This window comes from Schistocerca cancellata, chromosome 4 (assembly GCF_023864275.1).
Source record: "Schistocerca cancellata isolate TAMUIC-IGC-003103 chromosome 4, iqSchCanc2.1, whole genome shotgun sequence".
Classification (NCBI taxonomy): domain Eukaryota; kingdom Metazoa; phylum Arthropoda; class Insecta; order Orthoptera; family Acrididae; genus Schistocerca; species Schistocerca cancellata.
The window spans coordinates 60,041,475-60,063,232 of record NC_064629.1 but is presented as its reverse complement, the minus strand read 5'-3'; the positions used below and the strand labels follow the sequence as shown (position 1 = coordinate 60,063,232).

The window sequence follows — 21,758 nt, the reverse complement described above, 5'->3', positions numbered from 1 at the left end:
GTTAGTGGCTTCTTCTGGGAGAATATGCCCTTGCCCCAGCAGGGAAGGTAAGGAAACCCTCAGTACCCATCCTGGGCCAATGGATCTTTACTGCCTGGGGCAGAACCTTGAGTAAATCTATTATGAAAGGATTAAAAAAAAAAGGTATGCATATCCAGTGCTACAGATAGCTAAGAAGATGAAATACTTTGTAAAGAGTATTAGGAGGGAAGAAATGCCAGTAGGCTTACAAATGAAGATAGTTATAGCAGTGATTATTATTATTATTATTATTATTATTTACTACTAAAAATACTGGTACAACAGAAATGGTAAGTAAACAAGGAATTGAAAATAAATCCTTTTAATTTTCTTTCTTCTTTTATTATTGAAACATATACAATCAATAAAAGGCATAAGTTTTGAATAGGTATAATGTTAACATTTTTAGATAGATACTTTATAGCAACAAAACAGTTTTTAAAGTTCATTAACCAAATTACGTTAAAAATAAAATTTCCCCAAGAAGCCTTAAAAAATAAAAAGATAAAAACAGAAGAAAGAAAGAGAGGATGTCATCTTATATTCAGGATCATCTTATACTCTGATAAATATGGTATCAGATCTGGTGATGGATGAAAGTGACTATGGATAACATACTTTATGTAAAGTGCACCTTTTCAGACAAAAAGGGATCAGTAAAGAAAAATGACATGAATGCAATATTGTGCTACAGTAATCTGAAGACAACTGAAAAAAGATATGTCACTAGAAAAAAAAAGTGAGGCACATTAGCACCACCAGCTAATATTCTGAAATTATAATATGTTTGGGCTACTTTGAAAAGATCACAAGTAATTACCCTGACCCTATGAAAATCAGTATTTTAGGTATAAATAACATTCTAATAAATGTGTTATTTGTGAAGTATGCACAGTATATTTTGTACACATGGTATTCATGTAAATATTCTTCTGTTGTGCACAAGAGGCCAAGCATTCTATGTCTAAAGCTTCAGGACAGGATTCAAAATCCCACTTGGTGTCAACCTAATGTGTAACAGTTTCCTCTAAAACAGAGTTTTTCACCTGTGTGTTTGGTGCAGCCCAGTAGTAGAATGTTAGTGTCAAATACATAAATGATGTGGCACTCTATGGGTCCTTGGGAGACTTAGTCCCAAAGACTGCCACAGCAATTACTGGGTTTATATTCATTTTATCTGTAACTACACATATAAATAGAACAATATCTTTTATGTCTCCTATATCTCACACACATCAGTTGACTCTTCTAGAACAACTTCAATGGTCTGTTGCTTATCAGTGATATTATTATGTACACCATGGCTTTTTTTTATTGAGTTAATTGGCCTAGAAATGCTGCTGTGAAGTAAAGCTACACAATCAATTACATATTTTCTTTAATTCCTTTGTAGACACCTGAAGATGCCATAAAATAATTAAGTGTTAACATGTTTGGCTCAAAACAAAAATAAAAATTCATTTAGAATAAAATCAAAAAATAAGAAATAGTTATTCTTGCTTACGTGATAAACAGGATCTTGTAAATAACTCAATTAAGTTTAATAGCTGTTGTAACACTACCAAATGAGGATAAAGTTGATTTCTTATACAAACAAATCATTAAAGACAGTTCTATGCTCTTACTGCCATTGGTCATTGTCAGTTCTAAATGGGGTTACATGTAGCTAGTTAGTTTTATGTTCCATGATTAATTGTAATGATGTGGAACAAGTGATTTTTACATTCACATTACTCAGTCATTTGTAAATATGGTTACGTAATGACCATTTACAACAAATAAAAAACAAATTTGTTAGTAATTCCTATCTCCCACCTTTTGCACATTACAAAAATTGAAATTCTTCTATGAAACAGGAGTAGTTGTCGAGGAGAAACTTTTTCAGTTTGCTTTCAAATTTTACTTTGCTGTCTGGCAGACATATCACTGGTAAGTGAACACAGTTTTTGGTTGCAACATTGTGTACCCTTCTGCACTACAAATGAATTTAACACAGAGTAATTAATATTACTTGATTCTTCTGATATTGTAATTATGTACATCACTGTTCCTTTTGAACTGCAGTGGATTATTTACAACCAACTTCATGAGGGAATAGATATACTGTGGAACAATAGTCAAGAGATCCACCTCTGTAACTTACCAGTCAGGGTATATGGTTACCATACTGAGGACCTGAGTTTGATTCCCAGTGCTGCCATGGATTTTTCCTTGGTGGGAGGACTCGTACGGGGTACACTCGGCCTAGTGATCCTATCTGAGGATTCAAAATGCCTGACTCCTTAAACAGATGTCTACAAGAGGATCATGAGGGAGCAAAACATATTATTCTTACAGCACATTTTTGAGTAACTAAGGCTTTCTTTCGTCCAAAATTTGCAGTGGTTCGAAGTGTAAATATGGTTGAACTACATTGTTTTAAGCAATTTCTCCCCAGTCAGAAGAATCTCTGCTGCTTACACTGGTTGAATTATAAAGTACAGCTTTCTGCAGTCTTTCGTTAGATATGTCATAATCCATTGGTTGACTATACAGCATAAAACCTTAGTTTATTAAATGCTTGTCAAATTTGATAACTGGATGAATGTGTTAATAGCAACCGCAGTTGAGCAACTCTTCTGAAATCCAAACTATGATTTACTGAGGATGTTACTGTTGCTCACGTGGAATAATATTATAGAATACATCACCTAGTGAGAAATTTTGGAAAATTATGTCACTAGTGAAACGGCCAAGTAGTTACTGTCATCTCCCATATAATCTTTCTTACAAAGGGATTTCACAATGGCATATTGTAATCTCTACGGAAAAAAAGTGCCGAAAGTTAGTGATGTGTTACATATATGAGGAGAAAAGAGAGCACTATGGGAACAAGTTGCATTTAAGAAAGACTTTCAAATTATGAGTTGTTGACTAACATGCAAAGCATGTCAATTCGAATGGCTAAGACCACAAGAAAATTGTTTTAAAATATCAACACTCCACAACCCATCAACACTCCACAACCCACAATACAGTGAGTGTAAAAGGGTACTTTTGTACTTCTACATTTCTGCCATTCTCTTTGCCATTTGAATATAATGCATGGAAAAAAAATCATTAAAATACTAATCAGCCTTGATCACAAGGATTTATTAAAAACTAAAAATCACATCTCAAAATGGAAACCAGTAATTTTATCAAAAAATCATCTTCAGACCATGTCTTGTTACCAGTGGTCTCCTCCGACACTTACCAATGCTCTCCCATCATCTCTGCTCACCACCTACAGAGACATGGTCTGAAGATGATATCTGATGAAAACAAAACTGCTTACCATTTAATGTGCTATTTTTAGTTTTTCATAAATCTTTGTGATCGAGACTGATTAGTATTTTAATTATCTATAAGACTGTTGTTAACTTCCAGTAATGTTTTCAAAAGGAAAAATCATTGTCAGTATATCTCCACATGAGCTCTAACTTTTTTTAATTTTTTGATGTGATCATTTTGCGTGAAAGGAATTTATGCTCTTAGAATTTCAATAGTAAACTTCCCATGATATATGCCACTTCTTTTGCAGCATTAACATTCTGGGGTTTATTTGGAGTCTCTGTAATGCTCCCATGCCAACTGAATAATCACAAGATGAAACACAACACTCTTAGTTGTATCTTCCCTGTTTCTTGTATTAATCCAATCTCACAAGGGTCCCCAACTGATCAGTAATGCTCCACCATCAGTTGAACAGGTGTTCTGTAAGACAATTTTTTCATGAATTAATTAAATTTTGTATGATTCTCCCAACAAATCTTAATCTGGCATCTGTTTTCCCTACAATTTGTTTTATGTGGTCATTCCACTTAAGAGTTACTATGGATGGCTACTCCAAGGTATTTTACAGTAGTTACCGTTTACAGTGATTTGTCGCCAACATGGTAATTCTGTTTGTGTTCTGGAGAAATGTAGGGAAATGTGAAGCAATACTGGCCCTACGACTCACCTTAGAAGAGACGCTGAAAAAAGGTAAACCTACATTTATAGCATTTGTAGATTTACAGAAGGCTTTTGACAATGTTGGCTGGAACACACACTTTAGAATTCTGAAGGTAACAGGTATAAAATAAAGAGAGTAAGCGGTTATTTACAACCTGTACAGAGACCACACTGAAGTTTTAAGAGTGGAAGGGGATGAACAGGGAGTACCACTTGAGAAGGGAGTGAGGCAGAGTTGTACCCTATCCCTGATGTTATTTAATTTGTTCACTGAACAAGTATTAAAGGAAAGAAAAGAGAAATTGTGAAAGGGTGTTAAAGTTTATGGGGGTGGGATATTTTAAGGTTTGCTGATGACACTGTAATTCTGTTGGAGACAGCAAAGGACCTGGGAGAACAGTTCAATGGAAAAGTTAGTGTCTTGAAAAGAGGATGTACGATGAAAATCAACAAAAGGAAACAAGGGTAATGAATTTATGAGTCTTGTGAATTTGCTGATCATGTTTCTGCCATGCAATATTGTTTGTGCTTTTGTAGTTATAAGATTAATGATTGAGTAATTCAAGAAAGCATCATTTAATGAAATAACAAATTATAAATATTTAGCATAAGAAAATCCTTGAATACTCACCGCTAGAAGATTAATAATTGTGTGTCCTATTTCACAATACACTGGTCTTCTTCCTCGGACAGACACCAGCATGCATGGGTAGTACCTGAATTCAGCACCGAGTCTCAGCATTAGCCGAATTGGGAAGACTTTTGCCCATGGAGTTTCCCATCTGGAAAGAAATAGTTTTGGGAGTGTATATGAAAAAGATTTATATAATATTCAAACAATTCATGGAAATGCAACCAGATGACATTTTAGACAACTGCCGATATTTCAGTGGATGAACACCATGGATTTACAAGGCACAAATGCAATGAGAAAGTGCCACGCAAGGAAATTTAGACCCTCGGAGGTAGGGCTTCACTGACCGTGAACCAGAATACAGCGCACATAGAAAGATAACATATACACTATAAAAACCAGCACCACTATACAACCAAGGATGACCAATGTCAGAAGTTATCATTTTCATACAGTAATTGCATTGAGAGAGCTGTATTCTCAGCAGAATTTGAGCAAAAACCTCCACCTCTATTCATGAGAGAATATCCTAATTTTACTGCAACTGCCTCCTTAATAACACTACACCAAATTCTGGAAGTGCATGACAGGATATCCTTATTGTTACTCTTGCACTATATCAATTCTGGCAAAAAGTGACCTTGAGCTGGACTAACTCAGCTGAAAAACTTTAAAAATCTGAGATGACGTGGGTTCTATGAATCAAGGAACAATGTACTCCTCTATGCTGCGCTAGGTGGTGACAACTTTAAGTCTGAAGGTACAAATCAGTGTGAATTGAGCTGATTTCCCATAAATAGCATGTCCCAATGTAACAGCAACCTTCCTCCTGGAAGGAAGGGAAGGCAACCATTCTTCTCCACCTCCACACTGAAGCGAATATTCGAATTGACTGAATATAGCTGTTAAAAAAAAGTATTGTTGGCATACTTAAGAAAACATGTAAGTTTCAATACTGCCAACTCCAGGACACATTCCTTGAAATCTTCCATAAACAGACAGGCAACAATTGGTGACAAAGGGCTCCACACCTCCATCTGTATGCTTGTAGAACTGGTAATTGAATAAGAAGTAAGTCTATTTTAACAAATGTTGAAACAGATTAGTTAATTAAACACCAATCGTATTGTCAATTAAGCACAACGAATCAGACAGAGGTACACGAGTGATGAGAGAGACCGCATCAAAACTTATTGAAATATCAGAAACCTACAGAATTCCTAAAGCAATATGCACATTGATCTATTAGTGGGATACATGGTATGGCTGAGCACTAGTGTCATCTACAACAGACCAAACAGGAACCCCTTCCTAGTGGATATTCTGAAGACCATACAGTTTAGTACAGACAAGACAACGACAGTTAGAAATCTTTATAGACTCTTGCAAGAACAAACTTTTCTGCAAGAGACTGTTGGTCTCCCACTAATGACTAAACCCTTATTGTTGGGTCAGCATGGAGTCAGCAACTATGCTGGATCAGGTAGTAAACACTGCATCTTTTGAACATAATGCTGCTTATCTATGATAGTGATGGAAGCTGAAGAAATGAATTAAAATTTGTGCCACGGCCATGACTCTAACCCAGGTATTCCTGCTTACTAGGCATAAATGCTAACCATTTTTCACAACTACAGCACTATGGTCAACAATGCTGGATGAACTACTCAAGTCAAATACCTTTCCCAAGACAAACTTCAATTCTTATCTTCAGCTTATTTTCTCCCTACATTGTTTGTGCAGCAATGTTGACCATAGTGCAGCGGTGGTGTAATGGTTAGCATTTCTGCGTAGTATGCAAGAACACCTCGGTTCAAGTCCTGGCTGTGGCACAAATTTTAATTCATTTCTTCAGCTTCCATCATTATCGTACATAAAGATGAGACTTAAATGTCTCGGGGAAAATTTAATTATTGCTTGTCCAACATGACCACTGTATTGTCCTTGTCTGTGAGTAAGATGACAATATCAGGATCCAACCTGATTGTACACAAAACATTACTCACAGCTGTTACTTATTTATTTACACATCTAGTTCTGCAGGACCAAATTGAGGAGAAAATCTCCAAGGTCATGAAATGTTTCAGTACATGAAAATGCAACATAAAAATAATAACAGATAAAATAAAATGTTTATGAACTCAAAGAAAGTCAAGCCATAGGTTTAAGTAAATGCAATCAACAATATAACATAAGAATCAACTTAATTTTTCATGAAACTCCTCAACAGAATAGAAGGGGTGACCTATGAGGAAACTCTTCAGTTTTGATTTGTTGTAATAATATTACTCTTGAGTGAACATGGTCCAGTCAACACACGTTTCTCTCCTAACCTCCTCAACAGTGTCTGGATGTGGTTTGAAAACAGCCTGTGTGACAGAACCAACCAAAACAACAACTGGTAAATGCTTGGGAGTTGGTGCAAATAAGGTCATTGATGAAAGCAATGGGGTGGTATTTAAGTCTGCATCTTTTCTGCCATACACAGGTGGCATTTCCAACAGGAATGGCGGTAATCTGCAGAAACATGGAGTGAAGTGGGTTTTTCGACTGCTATCCAAGATCAGAGTCGACCTTGGATTGCGTAAGGTGGCTGTCTACCATATCATATAGTGCATAAGTATCAAAGATGCTTAAAACAACAGAGAAAATTTGCTATTGCAGAACACTGCCCTGGCACCAATACCCTACTGAACACAACACAGAGAGACTGGCATGTACTTCTAACTATTACGACAGTGTTATGAAGGAAGAGTTGAGATTAAATTAGCATGTCACGTCATTAACAGTGAAGGAAGTTTCTGTTTAATTCTGCTTGGACTTCTGCTCTTTCTCTGGCCAAACAACGCAGGGGTACAGTTAAATGTTACTTGCTCATATGTTGGTAATAAAATTAACTTCGATAACTTCAGACATTTTTCATCTTTTGTTGTCGCGGTAGTTTTTATGGTGTGAGGTGTGGGGGGGGGGGGGGGGGGGGGGCATGCATGCACACTGTCGCACAGGTGTGCATGTGCAGTCACGTGCCTGTGGTCTTACTTCATATGTCAAATTATGGTTCTTGCTCAGCATATCCCCACTACTGAGGGTTCAAATTTCTTTGCACAGTGCTCTCTCATTGCACTTGTGCCTTGAAAATGACAGTGTATTCATCTGTCCAAATATCAGTGGTCATCTAAAACATCACCCAGTGATTCCACTAAGAATTTAACATTTATATGTCCGTAAGAACTCAAGTTTCATGTCTGTGTGTCTGTGCAATAGAGATTTTTCAAAGGTAAAAAGGTGAGCCACAATATGTGTTGCTAATGAAACAAGCAAGTCATGTCAGTAAGAAAATACATAGAACAAGACATTTACACAGAGAAAATGTCTGGAACACAATTTTCGGGACTAGTAACTTTTAATGAGCTACTGACCTATGAGCTACTGACCTGACAGAGAGAAATGTTTCACTTTCACCAAAAAACACCAACACCAGAATGAACGTGCCACACAGCAGGTGGAAGACAAGTTATTATTCTTAAGCAATAATAACAACAATAATAATAATAATTTGAAGTTTTATTTCGCATTTCATATTTATTTGACTAACAACCACATAATGAAAAGAAGGTACTATCTTACTGATTTTTGTTAGGATTACAGCAACATATGTCTAAGGTGTCACATGAGTCTTGATATAACATCACACTTGTTACACATAAAGAAAATGTTTGAACTATACTTCAGAAATTGTAAGTTACAAAACAAAGTTTACAAATAATGCAGTTATCAGTATTTACTTCTATCTGCAATTTCATTGTTGGACAATGTAGCTTCTTTTTCTTATGAGCTTCAACTAAATTTTCCCATCTTACAAGGGAACAATCTGACCTGTCATGTCAAAATCTGCCCTGAAATTTTTTATACAGGAAGAAACACAATGTAAAAATTTTAGCTGCTAAGATACACTACAACTATTTTTTTGAAAAATGTTGACAGCTGCCAAATGCATAGTGCACCAGGTGACTGGAGTAGTGCAAATCCTTGCTGTAGCTACAGCAGACAGTGCGTCCATAACACAGCAGGCACGTAACCTTCGCTGTCAGCACATTGACAAACAGATAACATGAACAATGCCTTTGTTGTCGGTACATCGATAAACAGATGACATGACACAATGTGTTCATTATTTGTAAAGCAAATTACAGCTTTTGTTGATAGTTTCTCTGACGCAACTGTTCACAATTACTGTCGCTTGAATTTGCAACTCATTTAATATCAACAATAATTTTAAAATTGTCTCACTCACTAAGTGTAAACAATGGAGGAAACATTTAATTATTTTTCTTTGTGAATACTTCATATTAATAGCATCTGTCTTTGTGCAGGTTCCAGAGTTCCACAGTAACTTGGAATCCAATAAATGTTTTTAACTTTGAGCAGACAAAATATGAAGAATGTGGTATGCGATCAAAATCACCTACTACTCCCGATGACCTACATATATACACTCCTGGAAATGGAAAAAAGAACACATTGACACCGGTGTGTCAGACCCACCATACTTGCTCCGGACACTGCGAGAGGGCTGTACAAGCAATGATCACACGCACGGCACAGCGGACACACCAGGAACCGCGGTGTTGGCCGTCGAATGCACTAGCTGCGCAGCATTTGTGCACTGCCGCCGTCAGTGTCAGCCAGTTTGCCGTGGCATACGGAGCTCCATCGCAGTCTTTAACACTCGTAGCATGCCGCGACAGCGTGGACGTGAACCGTATGTGCAGTTGACGGACTTTGAGCGAGGGTGTATAGTGGGCATGCGGGAGGCCGGGTGGACGTACCGCCGAATTGCTCAACACGTGGGGCGTGAGGTCTCCACAGTACATCGATGTTGTCGCCAGTGGTCGGCGGAAGGTGCACGTGCCCGTCGACCTGGGACCGGACCGCAGCGACGCACGGATGCACGCCAAGACCGTAGGATCCTACGCAGTGCCGTAGGGGACCGCACCGCCACTTCCCAGCAAATTAGGGACACTGTTGCTCCTGGGGTATCGTCTCCATGAAGCTGGGCTACGGTCCCGCACACCGTTAGGCCGTCTTCCGCTCACGCCCCAACATCGTGCAGCCCGCCTCCAGTGGTGTCGCGACAGGCGTGAATGGAGGGACGAATGGAGACGTGTCGTCTTCAGCGATGAGAGTCGCTTCTGCCTTGGTGCCAATGATGGTCGTATGCGTGTTTGGCGCCGTGCAGGTGAGCGCCACAATCAGGACTGCATACGACCGAGGCACACAGGGCCAACACCCGGCATCATGGTGTGGGGAACGATCTCCTACACTGGCCGTACACCACTGGTGATCGTCGAGGGGACACTGAATAGTGCACGGTACATCCAAACCGTCATCGAACCCATCGTTCTACCGTTCCTAGACCGGCAAGGGAACTTGCTGTTCCAACAGGACAATGCACGTCCGCATGTATCCCGTGCCACCCAACGTGCTCTAGAAGGTGTAAGTCAACTACCCTGGCCAGCAAGATCTCCGGATCTGTCCCCCATTGAGCATGTTTGGGACTGGATGAAGCGTCATCTCACGCGGTCTGCACGTCCAACACGAACGCTGGTCCAACTGAGGCGCCAGGTGGAAATGGCACGGCAAGCCGTTCCACAGGACTACATCCAGCATCTCTACGATCGTCTCCATGGGAGAATAGCAGCCTGCATTGCTGCAAAAGGTGGATATACACTGTACTAGTGCCGACATTGTGCATGCTCTGTTGCCTGTGTCTATGTGCCTGTGGTTCTGTCAGTGTGATCATGTGATGTATCTGACCCCAGGAATGTGTCAATAAAGTTTCCCCTTCCTGGGACAATGAATTCACGGTGTTCTTATTTCAATTTCCAGGAGTGTATATTACTTTAATGGACACTCATTCAAATAATGTTGACATTTCATTTGAAATTGTAGAAACATTAGAATAAATAACTTTGATGTTTCTTTAACTGTTGTTCGAATGATGATTATTGTGCTAACAAAGTCCAGAACAAAAACAGAATACCTCCCAAGCCCAAAGAACACATGCACAGTAATAGCTTTCAGTGTCAAACGTAAGGCTGTGAATTTTTTGATTAAACAAAGGAGGGAGAAAGCACTTAAAGTTAAGCAATGAGCAAAGCTGGTTTCATTTTGTAAGATCTAAACGTGAATTGCATAAAAGGAAGAAAAAGTTACACGAAGTATGAAATATGCACCACAATGAAACTCACAGAAGTATGAAAGAAAAACTATTGAATAGTTTTAGAACAACATATAAGGGTCAATATACAGTTACCAAGAGAAATCTGTGACACATGCCACTATGAATGGCAAGTAGGTTCAACATTACTGATTTCCAGGCTTCTTTGACCTGGTTAAAAAGATTCAGGAAATAATATGGACAAGGAAGTCACAAAATTACGAAGTTTACGTTAAGTAAATGTGTAGAGGAGATGTCATTAATAGGTAATTCATAGCTGAAGTGAAGACGAAGATTCTGGTTATCCCCTAAAACGCTGCATGTGGAGCCAGTATGTCAGGTTTCATGCAAATCACACTTCACCATTTTGAGCAAATGCAGCCAATGAATGCTGTGCCACATTCGTATACAACAATACCAGTGATAAGTATCAGTGGATTACTATTTCCGCAGATTTATATCTGCATTCCGGAAAATCAAAGCAAATTAGGACAAGAAAAACTGTTTAGCAATGAACACACAGTGCATAGTGGGGCAATCACACTGTTGTAGAAATAATTCAAAAGCCAAGATCGCTTAAATACTGTTTAGTGGATAATTGGTTTCAACACACTGAGGTGCCATCATCGGATCTGTGAAGAAATAACATGACAGGTTTGAGGGAGGGCTTACATGAATTACACTATATACATTACTAATAGTGCAGTACCACATACCTGAATGTAGATTAACATTTATAAACCATTTGGATATAACGATACATGAGGCAGACCAGTTGATGTAAAATCATTGTCACAAAAAATAAAAAACAACTGCTATCACGGTCATTCTTTTCGTAAGATATGTAAAACTGCAGTCACAAGATAAAACTATATGGTACATGACTGCTGCTCGACTAGTCAGCATCACACTGCCCTTTTCCATGCAGGTATACCTGCTGCAATTCTAGTGCTTCACAACCGACCACTAGATAGCGCTGTCCAAGCAGTGCACACACAATCCCACAGTATAACCACTCATTGCTAATGCAATACAACTTTACTATTGCTGTTAATCAAATACCCATGCAAAGAACACTTTCGCATACACTTATTGTACATACTATACATACTATAAAGTACATCAATTACAGAGTAAAAATACCTGAAGCAAAGGTATTATTCATATTAGCGCCATACAAAACTACGTATTACAATTTACCCTTATTCATATATGGAAGTTAGGAATAAACACACAGTAAGCTGTTCATAACACGACTTGGATACAATGTGACGAGTGATTAAAACCTGTATGCTGGGTTTTACCTGTCTGGGCACTACGATCTTAGGTATTGTATGCGCCAAAACAGTACTAACTTGCTATAAAAGGCTCTCACCAACTATACACTCATTATGAACATAGAACGGACCGACTATGAATACCTGCATAGGCACATAAAAGTAAGGAATGGCAGGTCAGAAACAAACCGAGGGGGCACGGGAACAGGTGGGTGGGGGTTTGGGGGGGGGGGGGGGGGGGGGACAGACAAGCATACCAAGATGCACAGCCACTCCATGTGCTTTCCCATCAGCATGGCACTCGTTCTGTCTATTCAACTCACCGAATGGGGAGTAATGGAAAACCATATTACTACAATACCAAGGAAACACCCATTCTGGCTGGCCATACACAAATACATCTGTAGAATATAGAAAAGTGACTAAGACACATTTGGTGGGCAATGGTAATCATCAAGCACAGATTTATTTGCGAGGCTGGCCAACTACACTTCAAGCCTTGTAAAAAGCATGTACCTTACTACTGCCCGCCAAATGTGTCTTCGTCACGTTTCTATATTCTAAAGATATATTTGTGTATGGCCAGCCAGAATGGGTGTTTTCTTGGTACCGTAGTAAAATGGTTTTCCATTACTCCCCATTCGGTAGGCTGAATGGACGGAACGAGTGCCATGCTGATGGGACCGCACGTGGAGTGGCTGTGCAACTTGGTACACATGTCTGTCCACCCCCGCCCCCACCCCCACCCACCTGTTCCCGTGCCCCCTCGGTTTGTTTCTGACCTGCCATTCCTTACTTTTATGAGCCTATGCAGGTATTCATAATCGGTCCATTCTACGTTCATAACGAGTGTGTAGTTGGTGTCTGCCTCATGTATCGTTATATCCAAATGGTTTATAAATGTTAATCTACATTCAGGTATGTGGTACTGTATTACTAGTAATGTATATAGTGTAATTCATGTAAGCCCTCCCTCAAACCTGTCATGTTATATCGTCACAGATCCAATGATGGCACTGTTAGTGTGTTGAAACCAGTTATCCAGTAAACAGTGTTTCAGCGCTCTTGGCTTTTGAATTATTTGAAAAACTGTTTAGCTGAAAAAATTTGTAATCAGTACAGCAAAATCTGCAAAAACGGGAGCGAATAATTTTCAGCGTTACATCCGAATCATCATCTTACCACATGCAGGCAGTAATTCACTGCATTTGTTGGATTCTTGGTCTGGACGTAATGATATCTTTGTCTTTTGGAGGAGGACAAGAAGAATGTTAATATAATTAAGATTCCACCCAAAACTAATAGTGTTATTCAGCATCTCGTTAAAAAAATTTTTTCAACAGTTTAAAGCATTTTATGGAAAATTGTCAAACAATATAATTTATGTTATCTTTTTGTCATTTCCGATTGACAAACAGAACAGTATTGTAAAACTTTAGTCATTTTTGCATTGTCAGTTGGCACTACCACATTTTACAAATTTGATTAAATGTGCCTGGTATGCAGCAGAATATGCAGAACAATGGCCACGATCATTTCTTACTGCATTGCAGTTATGTCTAAGCAAAATTAGTAATTACTGTGAAGTGCTCTAATGCACTACTTTTTCTTTATCAGGTGTGCCTGGTTCAAGAAAAACATTTGTTTTCATTATGAACTAACACTTTGCATTTTTTGTGACAACTAAGGGGAATAAACAAGGAATTGTTTCAGTGTTAGTAAAATATTTGCTATCCAAAAATTATCATAAAAAGGGTGATACAGGAATTGTTACAAAATGTTTAATATCCACAAACTGAAGCACTGATTGGTGGAAGTTGTCTGTAATACAGTATCATATACTGCCTTTATTTTCTTTCCTCAGCTACTCACTTGAGTAATAAATACATCTGCAACAGTTAAGCTGTTGACACAAACTGCAAGTTGTCCAAAAATTAATGATTTGAGGCATTTTTGGTATGGTTTAAGAGCTGAAAATTATCATGTGTGCACTATGGGCTTCGTGTTACACGGTGTTATGTTTTCTCGTCACGGCTGTGCCTGCTTATTCGTCGAGTTGTGTAAGAGGAGGTAAGGGCTGCAGAAACTGCTGTTATAAGTGGTTCTCTGTGCAGAAAAACTGATTAACTTCAACGCAGTTTTTTTTTTTTAATAATAATAACACTTGCAGTTCGCCTTAGCAGCTTTTCCTGTGTGAAAAATTTCAGGGTAGGTATTGACATGTCGGATTGGAGCATTCCCTTGTTAGTGGCATAACACGAGTATTCAACAATTATCTGAAAAACTACTGTCAGTTTGCTTCATGGTGAAGGAAGCATTGGCAGAGGAGAGCAAGTTACTATATGACTGTGTTTGCAGAAGGAAAAGGAATCACCACCACCACCACCAACAACAACAACAACAACTTACAACCAATGATTCACAATATTTTTGGACTGATAAGTTTCTTGGTTCCCAATTCTCAAGTCTTCTTCTTCTTCTTCTTCTTCCACCTGGCCTTACCCCCTATCTTCATGGGGTCGGTATGTTAATCTGTATTTGTCACTGTTTGTGGAAGAGCGTGGACAGATTCCCATCCTGTCGCCAATGGGAAAAGAACTATTAAAATCGGAAAAAAAATTCCCGGAGTTTTCCCGGATTTCCCAGTTAAAAATACACTTTCTCCTGGGTGAAAACACGCGTTTTCTGTGTTAAGTGACAGTATATTTTCCCTTATCAATCCTTTGAAAGGTTATGGTTTTATACACGGGCGTAGAATTTCCCGGCACTTTAAAAAACGAAACTCAGGGAAAAAGACACGTTTTGGAAATATCTTTGATGTGCAGCGACATGTACGCTGCCTATTTTCGTATTACGAAAGTATACATTGCAATTCCACCAAACACCGCATATTACTTTCTGAATCATTGAAATCAATATAGCGATGCACGTTTGTAAGCCAGTCATAGCTCATATCACGTGATCTCACCAGCCGATGGCAGCGGATCTTCAGAGCATAGTACACATCATGTACTCAGCCAACAGCAACATCACTGTTACGTAGCACGAACACACAAACAGGGATAGTTAATAGTTTAAATTAATATACATAGTGTTGCTACAATAAAAGCAAAGCTTTCACATGTAATATTGGTCTCTAAGGTTAATAAGCCGCAAGAGAAGCTAAGCTTTCACATATAATAATCTTTTTCGTTACTGACAGTATAGTTAGCCTTCTGCCGCCGAGCAGTGTGTCAGCAGTGTGCAAGTAGCAGCAAGTGGAAGCAAGTGGAAGCACGTGGAAGCAAGTGGCAGCAAGTGGCTTATTTAGCTTTCATATAAGTGTAGTAGTCAAGTTGAAAATTTGTTTGAGTGTTGTTAGCGCAATTGTTTAGTTAAATCCGTCAAATCATTGTGTAGTTTCGTATTTAGCAGGGGCAGATTTGCATTTTAATATCTGTGTTATGTAATGCCTACATCTACATCTACATACATACTCCGCTATCCACCATACGGTGTGTGGCGGAGGGTACCTCGTACCACAACTACCATCTTCTCTCCCTGTTCCACTCCCAAACAGAACGAGGGAAAAATGAATGCCTATATGCCTCTGTACGAGCCCTAATTTCTCTTATCTTAACTTTGTGGTCTTTCCGTGAAATGTAAGTTGGCGGCAGTAAAATTGTACTGCAGTCAGCCTCAGATGCTGGTTCTCTAAATTTCCTCTGTAGCGATTCATGAAAAGAACACCTCCTTTCCTCTAGAGACTCCCCCCCCCCCCCCCCCCCCCCCCCCGAGTTCCTGAAGCATTTCCATAACACTGGCGTTATGATAAAACCTACCCGTAACAAATCTAGCAGCAGCCCGCCTCTGAATTGCATCTATTTCCTACCTCAATCCGACCTGATAGTGATCCCAAACGCTCGAGCAGTACTCAAGAATAGGCAGTATTAGTGTTTTATAAGCGGTCTCCTTTACAGATGAACCACATCTTCCCAAAATTCTACCAATGAACCGAAGATGACTATCCGCCTTCCCCAAAACTGCCATTACATGCTTGTCCCACTTCATATCGCTCTGCAATGTTACGCCCAAATATTTAATCGATGTGACTGTGTCAAGCACTACACTACTAATGGAGTATTCAAACATTACAGGATTCTTTTTCCTATTCATCTGCATTAATTTACATTTATCTTTATTTTAGAGTTAGTTGCCATTCTTTACACCAATCACAAATCCTGTCCAAGTCATCTTCTATCCTCCTACAGTCACTCAACGATGACACCTTCCCGTACACCACAGCATCGTCAGCAAACAGCCGCAAATTGCTATCTACCCTATCCAAAAGATCATTTATGTAGATAGAAAACAACAGCGGACCTACCACACTTCCCTGGAGCACTCCAGATGATACCCTCACCTCCGATGAACACTCATCATCGAGGACAACATACTGGGTTCTATTACTTAAGAAGTCTTCGAGCCACTCACATACTTGGGAACCAATCCCATATGCGCGTACCTTAGTTAGGAGTCTGCAGTGGGGCACCGAGTCAAACGCTTTCCGGAAGTCAAGGAATATGGCATCCGTCTGATACCCTTCATCCATGGTTCGCAAGATATCGTGAAAAAAGGGCGAGTTGTGTTTCACAGGAGCAATGCTTTCTAAAGCCGTGCTGATGCATGGGCAGAAACTTCTCTGTCTCTAGGAAATTCATTATATTCGAACTGAGAATATGTTTGAGAATCCTGCAACAAACCGATGTTAAGGATATTGGTCTGTAATTTTGAGGATCCGTCCTTCTACCCTTCTTACATACAGGCATCACCTGCGCTTTTTTCCAGTCGTTCGGGACTTTACGTTCGGCAAGAGATTCACAATAAATGCAAGCTAAGTAAGGAGCCAATGCAGTAGAGTACTCTCTGCAAAACCGAATTGGAATCCCATCAGGACCTGGAGATTTATTTATTTTCAACCGATTCAGCTGCTTCACAACCCCAGGGATGTCTATCACTATGTCCTCCATACGGGAATCTGTACGAGACTCAAACGGCGGTATGTTTGTACGATCCTCCTGCGTGAAAGATTACTCAAATGCTAAATTTATTTCAGCTTTCGTTTTGCTGTCTTCCGTTGCCAGGCCAGACTGATCAGTGAGTGGCTGGATGGAAGCCTTCGATTTTATGTAAGACCAGAATTTCCTTGGGTTTTCAGCAAGATCTTTTGCTAAGGTACGACGGTGGTAGTGGTTGAATTCTTCGCACATTGCTCTTTTTACAGCAGCACGAATCTCTACTAACTTTTGCCTGTCCCCATTCTCCCGATCTTTCTTGTACCGAGAGTGCAACTGCCTTTGCTTCCTGAGAATTCTCCGAATTGCGCTGTTAAACCAAGGTAGGTCTTTTCCGGCCGTAACCCACTTTTTCGGCACATACTTGTCCAATGCGTGATTTACAATGTGTTTAAAATTTGCCCATAGTTCTTCCACGTGCATCGTACCGGAAGTAAATGAAGTCGATTCATTTACTAAGTGGGATGCTAACAACTGCTTATCTGCTCATTTTAGTAAGAATAATCTCCTAGCCTTCTTGACCGACTTTTTAACTTTCATAATCATAGTCGTAATGACAACATCATGATCACTAATCCCTGTCTCAACACCGTCGATGAGGTCTGGTCTGTTCGTGGCTACCAGGTCTAAAATATTTCCATTACACGTTGGCTATTGATTTAGCTGCTCAAGAAAGTTTTGTAATAATGTGTTCAAAAGTAATTCACACAACAGCTTGTCTGTACCACCTGTAATGAATCCATAGACATCCAGTCTATACTAGGTAGGTTGAAGTTGCCTCCGACTAATATAGCATGATCCGGGTACTTCTGCGATACAGAATGTAGACTACCTCTGCATGATTCTAGAATTGTCACGGTGGAACCTGGTGGCCGGCAATAACACCCCACAATTAACTTTATTTCCCCTAGCCCTGTTAAACGTGTCCAGATAACTTCACAATCACACACTACTTCGACCTCAGTAGACACAATATTTTTGTCAACTGCAATGAAGACACCACCTCTTACGGTGTCCAATCTGTTCTTCCGATACACGTTCCAACCCTCACTAAATATTTCAGAACTTCCTATCTCAGGGTTCGGCCAGGTCTCAGTCCCAAGAATAATTTGCGCGCCACACGCTTCCTGGAGCGCAGTAAATTCAGGAACTTTATTCGGAACGCTCTGAAAATTTACTGCTAATATCTTGATAGCTGAAGTGTCTTTACACTGAGCGTGTCCTGATTTCCCTGCCTGCACGTCAACTTGTGAGTATTCATCAGGACACCTCGCACTACTGCCTAGCCTAAAAAAACCCCATGTGCACACCACAAGTACTCTGTTACCCGAGTAGTCGCTTCCTTTGTGTAGTGCATCCCTGACCTATCTAGGGGCGTCCTACAATTCCCCACCCAATAGCGCAAGTCTAGAAACCTGCAGCCAAGACCGTCAGAGTCGACGAAGCCTCTGGTTGAGACCCTCCACTCGGCTCCAAACCAAAGGACCCCGATCCACTCTGGATACAATGCTGCACATAGAGAGCTCTGCTTGCACCCCGCCTGCGAGGCCAGCGGTCTTCACCAAATCCGCCAGCCACCTGTACGAACTGAGGATCGCCTCAGAACACAAACGACAGGCATCATTGGTGCCGATGTGAGCAACTACTTGCAGACGACTGCAACCCGTACGCTCGATAGCCGCAGGCAAGGCCACCTCCACATCTTGGATGAGGCCCCCCGGCAGACAAACCGAGTGCACATTGGATTTCTTTCCAGCCCTGAACGCTATTTCCCTAACGGGCTCCATAACATGCCTAATGTTGGAGCTCCCAATAACCAGCAAGCCTTTGCCCCCCGTGTGCCTGCTCAGACCCTGCTGAAGGCGCGGCCACCTGCCCACTGACAGGATGAATGGGCGAGGCCAGCCGGCCAGCCTCCACATTGGCCCTCCGCCTCAAGCAACGCGAACGTGTTGCAGTCCGCCACTCACCCTGAGGTGAGGCAGCCCCAACGTGCTGGGTACACTAGAAGGTGCCTCGGCGGCTGAGTCAGCGGATGCAGCATGTGACACCTGGGGTGTCTCAAGCGACGCACCAGACCCTCCGCCGTCACTGCACCTCGAGGCAGCAGCCTGAAGGCGGCTGACCGTGGCCAACAGCATGCTCAGCTGCTCGCGAACTGCGGCCAGTTCCTCCTGTGCCCGCACACACCACGTAGTGTAGCGTAATCGTCTGTCATTTGTTTATTTCTTTCAAATAGTCTTTGTATGTTACTCAGAGTACAGTTAGCCTTCTGCCGCCGAGCAGTGTGTCAGCAGTGCGCAAGTAGCAGCATTGCTACATTTACTAGGCAGTCTTGTATTTTAACAACATTTAAATTTTGTGTCGAATTGTTTGTGCTCTCTGTAGATTAGTTCAGACATTCTTTGCACAACAGTATTTAGCATGGATAGGGACTGCGACTGCTGTGTTCGGATGCGGGCTGAGTTGGCATACCTTCACTCCCACCTTCAGGCAGTGTTGGCTTCGGTCACACAGCTTGAGGCTGTTGCCAACGGGCATCACTGTGGGGGTCCAGACGGGGGTTTGTCAGGGACGGCCAGCTCGTCCCATGCATCCCCTGATCGGACTATGGCTGTGGCTGCCCAGGATACTGCCCACATTGAGGCTGACCCCTCACCCGTGGTAGAGTGGGAGGTCATCTCGAGGTGTGGCAGGGGGTGAAAGATATTCCAGAGGGCTGAACGGAAGGCCTCTCCAGTTTGTCTGACGAACCGGTTTCAGGCTCTGTCTTCGGCTGATACTGATCTTCAGCCGGACATGGCTGCTTGTCCTGTTCCAGAGGTTGCCCCTCAGTCTGCAAGATCTGGGCGGTCGCAGAGGGTGGGCTTACTAGTAGTTGGGAGCTCCAATGTCAGGTGTTAGGGATATGGCTGCAAGGCAGGGGAAAAAAACCAATGGGCACTCAGTGTGCACACTGGGGAGGAGTCATCCCAGATGTGGAAAGGGTCTTTTGGGATGCCATGAAGGGTACAGGGTGCACCCATCTGTAGGTGGTCACTCATATCGGCACCAATGATGTGTGTCGCTATGGATCGGAGGAAATCCTCTCTGGCTTCTGGCAGCTATCTGATTTGGTGAAGACTGCCAGTCTTGCTAGCGGGATGAAAGCAGAGCTCACCATCTACAGCATCGTCGACAGGACTGACTGCGGACTTTTGGTACAGAGCCGAGTGGAGGGTCTGAATCAGAGGCTGAGACAGTTCTGCGACCATGTGGGCTGCAGATTCCTTGACTTGCGCCATAGGGTGGTGGGGTTTCGGGTTCCGCTGGATAGGTCAGAGCTCTTCAGAAAATTTGCACTCTTTATTGCCTATTAGCTAATAACTTGCTGTTTTGTGTGATATAAAATTCAATATAGGATACATAAAACTAATAAAGACATGAGATAAGCAAGAAATTACACATTTCTTCAATCCTTAGCTCCTAGCATTTTTTTTTTCCTCTCTCTAATCTTGGTACAACTTTACATGGCATGCTTTCCTTTCTGCAAAAGAATTTATTACCTCATCAAAGTTCGTCAAACGTTTTGCTACATGAAAAATCGAAATGTCATCTAATACTGAAAAAGCTGTTGACTCAAATAATACCCAAGACTGGTGTGGTTTCTCGATCTGATTACATCTATTTCATCATTGTCTGCTAGATAAAACAAAATAGGCCTTTCTAATATTGCAGCAATTTTGTAACACACACCAAATAAACGAGACTGCCGGCCAGGGTGGCCGAGCGGTTCTGGGCACTACAGTCTGGAAACGCGCAACCGCTACGGTCGCAGGTTCGAATCCTGTCTCGGGTATGGATGTGTGTGATGTCCTTAGGTTAGTTAGGTTTAAGTAGTTCCAAGTTCTAGTAGACTGATGACCTCAGAAGTTAAGTCCCATAGTGCTCAGAGCCATTTGAACCATTTTAAACGAGACTGTTTTCGCACAAATGGCCATTTTTATAACAAGACAGAATGTAATTCACGAAGTATCATTATCAAATGCCTACTAGGCCTACAACAAGCAAAAAGCTTTATGTTAGGAAATAGTTCCACATTTCATTCATTCATACGTATCAGTTTCTCAAGCACGAGATCGGATAGTAGTATTAAGAAATTTTTATATAAATTTGGAATCGTCTTATTCTTTCATAATTTGTATGATGTCCCCGTTTCTTCTCCTTCCTCGTTCTAACAAACAATCTTGTCATCACCAATTCTGTAGCTATTCCTGCCGTTGTCAAAATCTGTTCGCCAATAAACTTCACTAACCCTGCCAGAATTACAGGTTTAATTATCTCGTGATTATTTTATTATTTATTTAGGAGCTATTACGTGTTCGTACAACACGTTTTCCGTGTTACTTCCAAAACAGAACTCAAGCGGTTGTGAGCCGGCGACTGTACAACTGGTCCTTACTAGTATAGCGATCTGGCTAAAAAGTTTCTGTCAAAATTTCATTTTCTTGGGTACAGCGAGAAGATAATACGTAATCTTTCTCACCAGTTATTCCTGTCAGTCGTTTATTTCCATTCTGGTAGTCTGAATCTATAGA

At 40.9% G+C, this 21,758-nt stretch overlaps 1 protein-coding gene across 1 annotated transcript in view; it reads right to left on the bottom strand.

Annotated features, from left to right (window-relative positions):
• The window catches only part of LOC126184931 (zinc finger FYVE domain-containing protein 9), a 412,866-nt gene that overhangs the window by 102,486 nt on the left and 288,622 nt on the right, over positions 1–21,758 (bottom strand). The window contains exon 12 of the mRNA XM_049927602.1: positions 4,628–4,778. Within this exon, the coding sequence (XP_049783559.1) occupies positions 4,628–4,778 (151 nt within the window). The remainder of the gene's footprint in view (positions 1–4,627; positions 4,779–21,758) is intronic.